A 14,525-nucleotide genomic window follows, 5' to 3' on the forward strand; every position below is an offset into this window, starting at 1 on the left:
ACATTCAAGACTTAAAATGAATTGAAAACCAATTTCCAAAGCAAAGAAAGTGCCTGTTTCAAAGAAACAGTAAAGTAGATGATTAAAGTGCTGCTGTTTTGTTTTGTTTTGTTGTTTTTTTTTTTTTGTGTGTCTATGTCATCTAATTCTAGTATTATTCTCTTGTTTCAAATTCAAACTTTCACAAAGTGCTGATGCAACTGTTAATGAAAGTAGACACTGGTACACTTGACGAATAAAATATACTGCAATCATATATGATTATATCATTCAAATGTCCTGATATGAATTATCTTTCTATGGTCATATACATGCCCAAACACACACACATACAAACACATCTCATCAAGTATTCAACATAATTTATGAATGTCCTTACTTGGCACAATGACCGTAGAGGAGGGTTGCTTTGGTTTGGGTGGTGCAGGAGATGAGGGCCTGGTGCTAGCCGGTGAGACAGACTCATCCTGGGCGGGGATAACAATGCAAACGTGAGTACATTACAAACTTTTTATCAACACTCTCTACTGCTGCACACAATTGAGGTTTCAACAGTTGCAGCTTCAAGGCATGCTCAACATCACTACCTATCATGCTTTCAAAATCTTACCCTGTCCCACCATACTTATGTATATGATTGTTGGTGTAATTTGGGATTACATTTTTATATGTATCTACAAGGTGTGGCTTTAGCAGCCAATCTGTGATCAGAGGGTCGGGGACCACCGCCCCCTTAGTTTGAAGTCGGTGTAACTCATGGGCCACCACGTCCACAGACAGGGGACTCTCAGTATTAGCATGGCAACTCATCACATCACAGACGGGAATGCTAGTAATCCACTTTCAGCATGTTGGAACAGCTTATGCTTAATATCGCTTCAGTCGAATTGTTAGGACTTGTTAGGACTAGGAGTATCAGACTGCTGGAGTCTCTGCAAGGTGCGGGTTTCATAGACTTGTGACATTGCTCAAAAAATGTTTCCACACATTGTCACCCACACATGACTATCGTGATGTACTGTAAAAGCTGATATATTTACACACGAGGTCACAGACATTTCTTAACAAGATGTTGTTTTATGATTTGACAGCGAGGCTATCTTAAGTGCAGTAATGAATGTCTGTTCACTCTACCACTTTACTGCATTCCCAGCAACCAAGATCACTGCTCTCTCTCGCAATGGAGGTTTGTCGATTAACGAGGGATGCGCGTAAAGGTAGACACACTAGCACGCATGTATCAGGCCAGCTGTAGCTATGGTTATGGTTTAACCCCATATTGGAAGGTGCCAAATGCAGCGAAATGAACATGGTGATATTTTTGCATCACAAATTGAATGCAATCAATATCAAGTGACGATAATATCCTATGCTGTTAAATTTGCAGCCCCAACGAGTGATTCAGGTAAAATTTAACCAATGCAAAATTAACAGCTTTTACAGTAACTTGTGTAGGAACATTACTTACGGCGCTGGCATCCTGGTCCTCCTTGAGGTGCTTGGGTATAGCTGAGGCAGGAATCTCCTTGCCTGACATAGCACCTTGTTGACTCAGCTCTCCTCCGAGCCCATCGCCATCTCCATCATCAGCCTCCATCCCTTCTCCCTCTCCGCCTTCCACGTCCAGTTGGCTGCACAGAGGGCAGAGCAAAATACACTTTGAAAAGTTTATCTATTTTTTTTAGCCATTTCAGGACTGCAAAAAGTTCATCCCTTTTCTTAAACCATCTAATCTTGGCTTTTCATAAGCCATGTGACCTTTTTCAATGACTGATCTTCTCATGCAAACAATATCCCTTCCTTTGCTATCTACCATCTATATTGTTAGCATATTTAGCACAAAATGGAACGTATTGTAATTAAAACTCTACTTCAAAGCAACTTTGAATAAGAGTCAGTCAGCAATGACAAGGGCGTTTACAGTGCACCTTGAGACAAAAGAACAATGATTCTGCTGTTATGAACCCTTGAGTTCAAGGATAATTACCCCCTGGACAATTACCCCTGACCCCAACTATAATCCTAATCCTTAACCTAATCCTAACCCCTTACCCAAATACTAATCTTACCTAAACCTAATCCTAATCTTTACTTTCACCCTATCACTGACTGGTATCCAGCTGGAGGTAATTGTCCTTGGGGAGTAACTGTCCTGATACAAAACCATCCCAAACTCACTTCATTCACAGCAGCAATTATCAAGACATCTTTGTCAAGAAGAGTAGTTCATCTGTGATCAGAGGGTCGGGGACCACCGCCCCCTTAGTTTGAGGTTGGTGTAACTCATGGATCACTGTGTCCAAAGACCAGAGACTTTCAGTATTAGCATGGCAACTCATCATGTCACAGATTTTTAAAATATGGTGTCTTTCAATCACATTCATCCATACCAATACAAGACATTCCTTCCATTATAATGACTTTTAATAAAGCACTGAGAGTATATTGCCTCTTTCATCACAGAAATTCAAGCCCCATAGATTTAACAATGGCTTTGTCAATACCAGGCTATGTGAAAGGCATTCATACCTTGGCACTGAACACACGCAGAATCTCATTAAAAAATTCATCAAACGAGTATGTGCTGCTTCACACAAACTGAGCGTATCACCCTACGCAAAATTCAGAATGGTCTACACAAACTCGCGCTACATAGAGATTAAGATGTACCACAAGGGAAAACAGTTTTATCTCCTTCACAAGGACATGGAGCCCATGGAGTCCCGATGAGGAAACTGAGACGAAACACAAGTTTGTTATAAAGTCAATCTTACAACTCTTAGAGACGACTTCTAAAAGATCAAAGCTACCTCTCGTTGAAGTCCTCGTTCTCCTGAGCCTGGGCAGCCATGATCTCTCTGTGATCCGGAACACCACACCTCTCTCTGAAACAAAGGCATGGGTCCAGACGGATACCTGCGTACTTCTCATACCCTGTAACATTGAAAGACACATTCAAGGTGACCTCACCATGATGAATCACGTCACACAAAATCTTTTCAATGTAGACAAAAATAGGGGTAATAGGTGATGACAAGCACACTTACAAGTATTTGTCAATGAAACTAGAGCTCACTTTTATATCGATCAACCTTCAAATCTGTCCTTGGAATGTGTCAATTAACGATCATCATTCTCAATTTGAAATGTGTTTGTAACTTTTTATACTTACGCTATTCCAAGACATTTCCCTATGAGTATTAACATGATGATGCATGTGATGCATGTGAGTTTTTCCTTTAAATGTGATATTTTTACTATACGTTCCTACCTCATAGACACATAATAAAAACAACTATCTTGCCTAAGAGTCAAACACTACCTAATCAAAAAGTTCTCCTGGTAATGTCAACTGGAGGAGAGAAATTCTGATGCATCAAGAACGTAACACTGATACATGTACAAGGTACTCTTAAAATGGCAAAGATTTTGTTTTGTTTGTTTGTTTGTTTTGTTCTTCTTCTGTTTTATGTACAATGCACTAGATCCTGAATGGGTGGAATGACACAGGTGGGTGTGACAATTGGATATTGGCAGCTAAGACTTTTTAGATATTAGAGAGACTAAACCTGTGTCCTCCATACCAAGTCATTTCCCACACAGCTTGTCAGACACCTTTATCAAATAAATGCAAGTGTATTGTTCACAGAACCGATTCGTTTGGAATGATAATCAATAAGTATGTTACACAAGCTTTTTGCGATACCTGAACAATCTCAGTCAATTTGAAATTATACACATGGGAATGGAGTGTGAAATCTACTCAGTACACCAGACTTGTGACCGCGTCCAACTCTGGCTTACCGTGTTTGAATACACCAATGAGGAGTGAGTGGTCAGCCTCACTGTCCCACCAGCCGACCGGTGGCTCACCCTCAGGGACGGGGACATCAAGGGGCATTAATCTGGACAAGTAAAAGAGGAAAGGAACATTGCAAGCTTTCACTCTTAATTCAAATGCTGCCAAAGAGGCATTATGGATTACTGGTAAATACATAACAGTGTTTAAGCTTCACTGTTTACAGCATACACCTACAAAATATGCAAGCGATATTTGCTCCAAATGCCTGCATGTAAGATATTTCAGACTAATAGTGGTCATGATGCAGCATTGATTTCCCCACAATATATTGCACATCTCATAACATTGGTTATATCAAGATAAACACCACATCATGCACATTCCATGCTTTCAATAACATCTCAGCAAAATACGGGGGGGGGGGGGGGGGGGGGGGGGGGCAGGGCTTTAAAAATGAGACTAATACACCCTCTGTTCTGGCATAGTATATCCAAGATTTCTTCACATTTCTGTAATTGCAATGTCATCACTGAATGTGCACTATGCCTTGCATCCGACATAGTTGATTACTATCAAAATGCACATGATGGTTAGTGAACTCACTTTGCCCTGACGTCATTCTCAATTTGCTCGGCTAGGTCTCCAATGACCTCCTGCTTGAGGTAATACAGTAGACGCACACGCAACAGCACCCTGAAGGCAAGAAGGAAGAAAAAGAAGGTGCATAAACATGAAGATAGACGAATTACACTATCATAACATAGATATAAACAACTGGATAGGATGCAATGAGTCAAGTTACTCACAATCAATATTCTACATTTGTGCATAAATATGTGAATGCTAACAATTTCAGGGATGTTTTGAAGCTCCATGAAGACTTATTTTCTCAGCAAGACTTCAGAAAAATATTTCATTTACGCTTCAAAACTGTAATGTCCTCATACATCGTAAGGAGTGCACTGATCATGTATTTTGATTGTGAATCAAATGCATGAGGGGAAATCCAGGTTCCACTTCATTAAAGATGTTAGGATAGCAACTCTCTGCTTGAATAGTAACTTCTTGTAGCAGCATCCAACCAGGAAGCAGAATTCTCATTGTTGCCATGACACCTACTATTCCAGCAAGAGTTGCTACCATGGCAACTCATGGGGCCCAGGAGAGACTTCTGGCTGTTCAACCAGTGTATATCTATTTGGGGGCAATCCTTCCTAATGGCTAGTCTAGGCCTAGGAAACCTACTTGTTGCAGTGCCTCTTTAGATGGTTCTTGTAGCCCTGGTCTGTGAGGAGCAGGTCTGGGTTCTGGTCCTTGGCGCTGAAGTCGTAACTGATGTGGGCTGGCTGCGGCTCCTTCTTGGGCTTCTTTCCCTTCCGGCCCCTCGGCACTGGGGCGGACAAACCTAAAAATGTGGCGACATTCGATGTTACAGTTTTGCAGGTACCGTCACGTGCTTCTTGTACAAAGGAGATAATCATTCTGAGTGTACTGGTATGTACACACTGTCTGGGTGTAAATGTTGAACACTTGGCTACAACTAAAAACATATCTTGCTTGAATGTCTGAGCTCAGCATCCAACTGTTCACCTGTACTAGCAAATTTTGTTTGAATGTCTATACGGTGAGACTTCTGATACCTAGCTTTTTAATGCACTCCATATGGGTAGTGACATACAGAACAGTCTACTTGTTTAAAAGGCTCAGCCTGACAAATAAACAAGTGTGCAGACAAACATCAATCATTAGATTACATGCACACTTGTATAGTCTGAAGAACTTACAAAACATTTGTCTTCTCTGCATATTTGTACATGGACGGCAGATTATCAACGTGTGTCAGGATATACATATGTAAGAGTTCAATACATAAGTCCTTCAAGTACCTTTATGGTTCCGACAGTCCTTGACTGTTCCATCAGGTGCTGGGGTCACGAGGTCCCAGATGAAACTCTTAATGTTCTCATCTCCCTTGTAGTGCTGCAGGCAGTACATCAACTGGAAATGGAGGAGAAATTATGTGATATGTATCCACACACTTCTTACAAATGCAAACATACATTACCTTTCTTTACCATCTGTGTACATTTCAATAGGACATTTACATATTAGAATTTGACTTCACATACATTGTATCTTGCATTCAAATTGTTCAGAGTCTCATTGTAGTCTCAAAGATTTTCCAGGAAGACTGTGTACACTTTGAACATGCACATCTCACAGGAGAGGCGGGGGATGGGACCGTAACATTTGTATGTTTGATTTGATGCATGTGGCATGTGATGACTTTGAATGCTAACGTACTGTGTCACTGCAAAATGATGATTACAAAAAATCGACTGAAACTCACCAGCATCATAAATTTAGTCTTGTTCTTCATGGGATAGATGTCAATTTTGCTTGATGCCAGATATCAAAATTTTGATATGTCTATTTGATTTGATATGTCTTAAAAAATTTTTTCTGACACAAGAGGTGCATTCCTCTTACCATTGTTCTCGCAACAGATTCCACATCCTTTTCTCCCAGCCTCCTTTTGAATCTTGTTGTAGCTAGGATGTCATCCCATCTTCCCCATCTGAAGATGGAAAGTGAGAGAGAAAAACATATAGCAACCTACTTCACTGCTGAAATACAAACAGATGAGCCTAATGACAACTATGAGATGCATTGGATTCAGGAAAAAGATTTAATAGGGGAAAGGGGATAAAGTTGTGTGTTATTGTTGTTGTTGTGATGTTGTTGTCTTTTTTTTATGGGGAAGGGGGCAACTTGCTGCTTGAAGCTCTAGACAGATTTTACATTCCTTTTAGACGAAAAGAAATCCACTCAGGGTCTTAAATGGAAAAATTTAAAATAAGCTTCTCAGACCTGCTACAGTATACAGGGAAAAGACTAGAAATGTCGCTACAGCGACTGGTTATACCCCCGTCAAACAACATTTCATAAGCTTTGGTCAAAACAACATTTGATAAGCTTTGGTCAAAAAACTGAGGAAGTAGTTAAATCCGCAAGATCTTTCCTTGATCTTCTGCCATTAATATGCCTTTACCATGGCAACGTACTTTCGGGTACTGTCGAAAAATGCGTCTTGCACATCTACAACCAAAGGCACACGTCTGTACCAAGTTTCATGGAAATTGGGCAAAAACTGAGGAAGTAGTTTGCAACACAAAATTTTCCATCATTTTGGCTCATAATATGTGAGCTGTTACCATGGCAACATACTTTTTGTCACTGTCAAGAAATGTGTCATGCTGACCTATATCCTAAGACAAACATTCAATATGAATTCCATGAGAATTGGAAGAACACTGATGAAGCAGTTTTGCCATGAAGCATTTTGCCCTATATTTTACCAATAACATGCCGTTACCATGGCAACGCACTTTTTGCCACTGCAGAAATATGTGTCTTGCACATTAACATATTCAGATGAACATCTGTACCTAATTTCATAAAAATTGATCAAAAACTGTGGGAGGAGTTCGATTTGTACCCATTTTTGCCCATAATATGCCGTTACCATGGCAACGTACTTTTGGGTACTATCAAAAAATACGTCTTGCACATCTACAACCCAAGGCACACATCTGTGCCAAGTTTTATGGGAATCGGTTGAAAACTGAGGAAGTAGTTCGCGACGCAAGATTTGCAACGGACCGACCGCCCGACCGACCGCCCGACCGACCGCCCGACCGACCGTCCGCTGATTCCTATATACCCCCTTCAAACTTCGTTTGGCGGGGGTATAAAAAGGAGTTGCATCTGGCTAAACCTCCAGAGTGTCATCCACTAGCGGTCAGGGTCAAAGAAATTAGAGAAAATGTGATAAAACAGAATTTCATCAAGGCTAATCTTCAAGACTCACATGGTTTCTGGTTACAGAGAAAATGTCATGATCTTCAACATTTAATGTCAATAGGAAATGGCTAGTTTGAAGCAGATTGTAATTGCTTGAGGTACTGACCCAAAGGTTAGGAGACCCTTCTCCACCCGGAAGCACTCCAGCCTCGTCCAGCCGGCTTGCAGCTGCTTCTTCGGTGGCCGCTGGGAGGGCTCCCTCTTCTCCTTAGTCTTCTTGCCGCTGGACGGCGGGGGGTGCGGCTTGCGGTCATCATCGCTCTCGTCCGACGTCAAGTCGAGCATCTCGTCCATGTCACCAAAGCGTTTGGTCTTGGTGCGCTGCCGCGGAACGTGGATGAGGAATTCGTCCTGGGAAGGCAGAGAGAACCTTGTCACTGACTGCATGTTTTCAATATGACTCATTTAAAAAATGTCATATACACCTGTACTACTACTTTAGAATAGATTTCGTCTTAGAAGTTTTAAAATATGCTCAATGAGTATATGAGGAATGTCGACAACACATCACAAGAAAAATGGTAAAATTCTGTTTCATGGCCGAATATCAACTTAGTCTACATGAAGAATTTCCCAGAGGTAATCACAAAGAATCATGGGTATGGTCAAGTCTACGATTTCATCCAAATCATTGGATGATGAAGGCATATGTTCTTTTTTCTACCATGGAAGAGATGCACCATCTGAACACAAACAAACCCACCTTTCCTGTTGTGGTGTCAATGTCGGCTCGCTTGGCCCATTTGTGCCAGAAATCAGGGTCATTGATGTTGATGTCTGTATGGTCAGAGTTCACAGTGAAGCTGGCCTGTATGGGAGGAATTAGGATGATTGCATGTGTCATTCAAAGCAGTTCAACATCCCTTACTATTTCACCCCTTACATATTATCACCAGATGCGACAACATTACATCATCAATCACAAAACATACCACAGCGGCATATTGGGACGTACGTTTCCTCAAACTGAGGTCATGTATTTGCTATCCAACAAAAATTGATGCAATTACAACTCTTCCTAAATGAACACGACGCAGAGGCATGACCCAGAGGCACGAATGCACAGCAAACTTGGCACTGCTTACCAGGACAGAATATGTTTGGTATCCATAAAAATCAGTATGATATTGCAACTTCAAACATACATCATGGAGCCTACTAATCTGTTGTGTGCCGCTTTAGGTTCCATGGCATTTGCTCTGTTGACAACTGCTCCAATGAAATATCTGCACGCTAAGCCAAACATAAATTCCACCCACAAACATAGCCCTAAACCTAATCCTAATCTTCACATCAAATTAAGCCTAAAACCCCAGGTCCTTAGAGAAAATAAGACTGGGGCAATTGTCGCAGGAGCAAATGTTGTGTCACTGCTGCTATAATATGTAAATTGTGCTATTTAAGCATTACCTGTCACAAAGTTTGAAATGGGCTGAAAATGAGAACAAGTGATGAGGAATGACTCTCACCTTGGCAAAGGAGGAACCCTTCATCCCAGGCTTGTGTTGGATGACCTGTGTGCGTCTCTGCAGGATCATGTCGATGTCCTCTGCGCAGAACTTGGAGGACTGGTCTTCGTCGTCCATGATGGCGCCGTACGCCCCCCTCCGCAGCAGGTCCTCAATCTCTTTCTTCGACAGAGCTTGCTGCTGGAGAGAAGCGTGAGCAGATTGTGTTTGGATACACAATCCATACGGATTTCAACCAAAGGCCAGTATTTCATCTCATTGATGCTTACAATGCTATTGCATATCATGTCTACCAACATCTTCTCTAAATCTAAGACACCTTTTTGTCACATCTATGGGGCTCTTCAGCAAATAATTTTTTCAACTTTTCCTTTTTTGTTATCATTCAGCCTTTGGGCTGCTATGTACAATTTTTGTTTAACAGAATAAAACAATCTCTATCTATCTCAAAATGTTATGATGAAGAAGCATGACGAGCATGTTCACATTATATCATATACATGTATAGCACTTTCCCCCTTCATGTTATTGCCGAGGTTGCTACCTCAATCATATAAAGACTTTTCTATACTTGTTCACCAGACTGAAGAGGGGAAGATCAGAACTGCAAACATCACTTTGTTTCTATGCAAACATCTGGTTCCTCATCCAAGGCTACTGCCTAAGAGGGGATGGAAGGTAGGGCAAAGGGACACTACTTGAAAACAAAAGGGACTCCATTTACAGGGTTGTAGGAGCTGGATTCTTTGTCTGCCCGCATCGACTGCAACACGGCCTTGTCCAGTCCAAGCTTCATGCTGGCCTTGTCGAACATCTCCCTCTCGTAGGAGTTTCTGGTGATGAGGCGGTACACCTTCACTGCCTTCTCCTGACCAATGCGATGGCATCGAGCCTGAGCCTGTGGGAGCAAGACACACCATGATAGAGTGCATCAGTGAACAGGGAAAGCCAACTGTGAACACCATAAATTATGTGGCATAGGTTACCACATCTCCCAACATTGTAAATGAAAATTTTTCATAATACACCTTAGGATTTTTCAAAAAGAAATGAAAATAACATTGTCACTTGAGAAAACACTCCCCCTTTGTGCTGCGAATAGCAATTGGAATATTTGGGGGGTTGGAAGAAAGTCATTGAAAATCTATAGTCTTGTTTTATCATTCTGAGGAAAGGTCTTAAAGTAATCTAATTTTCAGGGTTGCAAAAGGGACACGCAAACTCTACGGAATGTCACTTACATTATCCAAGATAAATACTAACTCAACTGTTGGTAACTTCGAGAAATATAAATATCTTTATATCTGGATGGAAGGACGGGTTTACATACCTCCTAATGCACAAAGGAAGATCAGTCATAATGATGTAAGTGTAGCTATTCAGACTATACCATTCAGGAATGACAAGTATACAAGCACTAGCCTTGCTTCATGTTTTGGAGGAGACCACCGTGTCAAGGCTGGTCTTGAACAAACCACTGAGTGGTTCTGCCTAAATGTGCCTAGACTAAATGTGACATGTAAGGTGCGTTGTCTCACCTGAATATCATTCTGCGGATTCCAGTCAGAGTCAAAGATGATGCAGGTGTCAGCAGCTGTGAGATTGATACCGAGGCCTCCAGCCCTGGTGCACAGCAGGAACACAAAGCGGTCTGAATCTGGAAGGGGAACACAGGAAAAGTTGCCAATTCTACCATTACTTCTCCAATCTGATGTTCTTCATCACCAAAGCTGAAGTCAAAAGCACTTCTCTGCCCTTAATATTTCTTGAAATAAACCTTGTTTCATATCCTCACTTAAGTTAAGTTCATGAAACTTTATTTGGAGTGGTAACTTCATTCAGAATGGTAGCTTCCAAAAATGTCCCTGCATTGTATGGTCAAGTATACCAAAAAATAGCTAAACTTTCACAGACAGAATGCTGAAGAAAACAATACTACATAGTGTCACAACTGATACCCATACAGTGGACGAAATCATTTTTCATATATGAAAATATGAAAATTGTTTAAATTAAGGATCAAGGCTTGCTTACCTGGTTTGCTGAAGCGATCAATTGCAGCTTGCCTCATGTTGCCTCTCACCCGCCCATCAATCCTCTCAAACAGATACCTAAAGATGGAAAAAGTCACGTGATAATCACAAGGTGGATGCACTCACATTTAAGTATCAACTACATGAAAGTTTGTCGATTGGCATTGCTCCAAAACGGTCTCAACTGTTCATATGCTAAATATAGATGGCAATCACTTCATGAGTTCAATGTCACTTGATTCCTCAGTTCACTATACTACCGTCTTGATGTTATTACCTTGGCCCTAGCATGTGCTGCACTGTCAAACCATATTATGATGGATGTGAACATGAGGTCATACTGGGGTTGTCTGACTTCTTGGTTCTTGATCAGATTTGGTGGAGAGTCACCAGAATGGAAGGTAAGACCCAAATATTCATCATCACCTCAAGAACACAGCGTTTCAATTGGACTTTTTTCCAATACAATCACTTGCCATCAAATGAGAAAACACAAGCCCATTTCTCCCCTAGCTCATATGGCAAGTATCCTAAACTGAAAAGCCAATCACAGCACAAGACATCGTTATCTGTATGATGAGTGCTGCTCTGTTTCCATTCACTGTCCTTTTATTACGAGATATGAAGGGAAATGAGCACTGTGTTAGGAGTTGTCTCTCAACAGATTAACACTTTGAATGCAAAAAATGCATACTACCACAAATTTCAAAGTCTTTAAAAGAGCCAAGTGCAAACAATAAGAGTTGCAGAGCCACCACGCCCTCAGTCGGAAGTCCTCACCTTTTCTGGATGAGGTAGTCCTCTAGGATGTCCAGGCATCGGATCATCTGGGAGAAGATGAGGACCTTGTGGCCACCGTCCTTCAGCTTGGGCAGGAGCTTGTCCAGCAGCACCATCTTGCCGGCCGACTGGATCAACACCTTGAGATGGAGGAGCGGGTTCTCCTGGACACTGATGACCGTCCCTGTCGCCAGACCCTCATCGGCAATGAACTCCTTGGCAATCTGCTCCTCTCCACCTGCGACAGACAATAAGGTGGAAACTAATCAACTTGGGTTGATGCTAGGAGAGAATCATGGTGAAAGTGACTGAATTAAATGACACAAAATTAAATTCTCACTTTGTTATCTCTTGATGACTGGATGACCTTTCACAGAACACTAGTGATATTCTACTGACATTCTAAGATTAAAATGACATTATTATGCTATAACATCCTGCATTCTCTTCAGCACTAATTCTAGTGCTTGACCATCATGCATGAAATATAGATGTGTGGAATGAACAATACTGTCATCTTAAAGAGTTAAACCACATTTTGAGGAACAGAAATATAAAGCCTCTAAAAAAAAAATCTGATGCAATCAGTTTATATTACCAGGGGAGGTTGTACACAGGAGCCTGCCCTCCTATACACTCTGCTCCCATTCCATAATATTTCATTTTATCAAAATCATGAGTTAAATCTGATACCCGACTACCTCTAAATTTTGAAAAGAGCAATCACAATGTTTGGTGGATTTGGTCTTTTTCCGTATCAGGGCGATTACCCGATAAGGTTAGAGTATAGATTAGGGGTAGGGTTAGGTTAAAGGTTAGAGTTTGGGTTTGGGTTAAGATTAGGTTCAGGATTAGGATTAGGGTTAGGGTTAGAGTCTTGGGAGATTGTCCAGGGGGTAATTGCCCTAGAACCATTATTTCGTACAGCTCAAGACATCCTTTATTTGCCTTCATGTCACAAACCACATTTCATGTGCACTCTGTTATGACTTTTTTTGCATTCCAAGAAGAACTTTTTCACATGCTTGTAAGATGGCTGTGACCTTTCTATGGGAATGACCAGCTGAGTGGACATCACCAACTGACCATTGATGAGGAAGGGGTGGTTGCAGCACTTCCTCAGCTCCATCATGGTGTTCATCAGGTTGGGCAAGTTGGAGGTGGAGCCCGCCCCCTTTGTCAGGAAGCTGAAGTTCTTCTCCAGGATGGCGCGGTAGTAGCGCTTCTGAATGCTGGTCATCTCAACCTGTTCCGAGAGTAAAAATACAGATATTGCATATCTTGCCACGTATGTTGTTATGCAACACATTTGATAAGGTGCTTGGATAAACATCTGTATATCAATACGCCTGCCCAACTGAAAATAAACCAGGCATTTCCTCCATCAAAAAACAGAAGTTAATCCCATGAAAGATAGGCCCTTACAGTTCTAAATTGACAATTATCCAATTATCAGTTTCAAAATAAACCTGTATGTCTCCCTTGACTTTATCTCCCCACACACACACATACACACACACACACAAGAAAAACAACCAAACAAACCCAACAAAAACACAAATTTGAAAGAAGGAAATGATCACCCAGAATCTTTACCAGACCAGTATTTCTCATACCTCGATGATGGTTTCCTCCTTGGGTGCCAAATTCTTTTCTACATCCTCCTTCAGACGTCTCAGCATCATTGGTCTCAGAAGCTACAGAGGCAGGCAAAGGAAGAAACATAATGCTCACATTATACTACCAAGTGGGATGAAAACGACGAGCATCAGTGTAAATGAGAAAAACACCTCTTGCACAAACAGAAAATAAAATCAAAAGACAGACTTACTTTAAAGGACAAGTTCACCTTCATAAACATAAGGATTGAGAGAATGCAACAATATTAGTAGAACACATCAGTGAAAGTTTGAGGAAAATTGGACAATCGATGCAAAAGTTATGAATTTTTAAAATGTTTGTGTTTGAACCGCTGGATGAGGAGACTACTACAGCTCGTGAGTCAAATGCGTACAACAGTGTAAAGAAAATACAAAGAAAATTCAACATATTTTCACTTTTTTTGCATAATAAAAGAAGAGCACTTGACTTGCCTCTTCCTAAAGGCAGGGGGAATAACATTACCCATAACATTTGTCGGTAATGAGTCAGGGGAATGTGTACTTTTTCAAAAGATGAAATTTTGTGAAATTCTCTTTATATTTTCCTTATATTGTTGTACGCATGTGACATCTAAGTTATTCATACACTGCAGTAGTCTTCTCATCCAGCGGTTACTGCACAAAAACTTCAAAAATTCATAACTTTTGAACGGATTGTCTGATTTTCCTCAAACTTTCAATGATGTGTTCTACTAATATTGTTACATTCTCTCAATCCTTATGTTTATGAAGGTGAACTTGTCCTTTAATGACACTTTGAGACAGCTATCTTCCTTAAGACAAAAATTCATATCCAATACAGCGAGTGTCATATGCGACCTTGCTAATGTGCACTTTGTGGAGTCACTTACCAATGTGGGATATTTTTTTTCGAGAAGATAGGTCTCTACGCAATCATATTAAGTAATCTTTTTTG

General features: G+C 40.9%; 1 protein-coding gene across 1 annotated transcript in view; it reads right to left on the minus strand.

Moving 5' to 3' along the window:
* Positions 1-14,525, minus strand: part of LOC139728244 (uncharacterized) — a 41,874-nt gene that overhangs the window by 14,164 nt on the left and 13,185 nt on the right. The window contains exons 14-30 of the mRNA XM_071639205.1: positions 13,565-13,645; positions 13,035-13,194; positions 11,949-12,186; positions 11,170-11,246; positions 10,674-10,792; positions 9,860-10,033; positions 9,136-9,315; positions 8,370-8,474; positions 7,773-8,017; positions 6,293-6,380; positions 5,689-5,800; positions 5,048-5,207; positions 4,406-4,495; positions 3,805-3,905; positions 2,811-2,934; positions 1,469-1,631; positions 380-467 (exon numbers count right to left, since the gene is read on the minus strand). Coding sequence (XP_071495306.1) covers positions 380-467; positions 1,469-1,631; positions 2,811-2,934; positions 3,805-3,905; positions 4,406-4,495; positions 5,048-5,207; positions 5,689-5,800; positions 6,293-6,380; positions 7,773-8,017; positions 8,370-8,474; positions 9,136-9,315; positions 9,860-10,033; positions 10,674-10,792; positions 11,170-11,246; positions 11,949-12,186; positions 13,035-13,194; positions 13,565-13,645 — 2,305 coding nt within the window. The remainder of the gene's footprint in view (positions 1-379; positions 468-1,468; positions 1,632-2,810; positions 2,935-3,804; positions 3,906-4,405; positions 4,496-5,047; positions 5,208-5,688; positions 5,801-6,292; positions 6,381-7,772; positions 8,018-8,369; positions 8,475-9,135; positions 9,316-9,859; positions 10,034-10,673; positions 10,793-11,169; positions 11,247-11,948; positions 12,187-13,034; positions 13,195-13,564; positions 13,646-14,525) is intronic.

Source organism: Diadema antillarum, unplaced genomic scaffold (assembly GCF_040938485.1).
Source record: "Diadema antillarum isolate AM-2024a unplaced genomic scaffold, OU_Dant_1.0 seq00000170_RagTag, whole genome shotgun sequence".
Taxonomy (NCBI): domain Eukaryota; kingdom Metazoa; phylum Echinodermata; class Echinoidea; order Diadematoida; family Diadematidae; genus Diadema; species Diadema antillarum.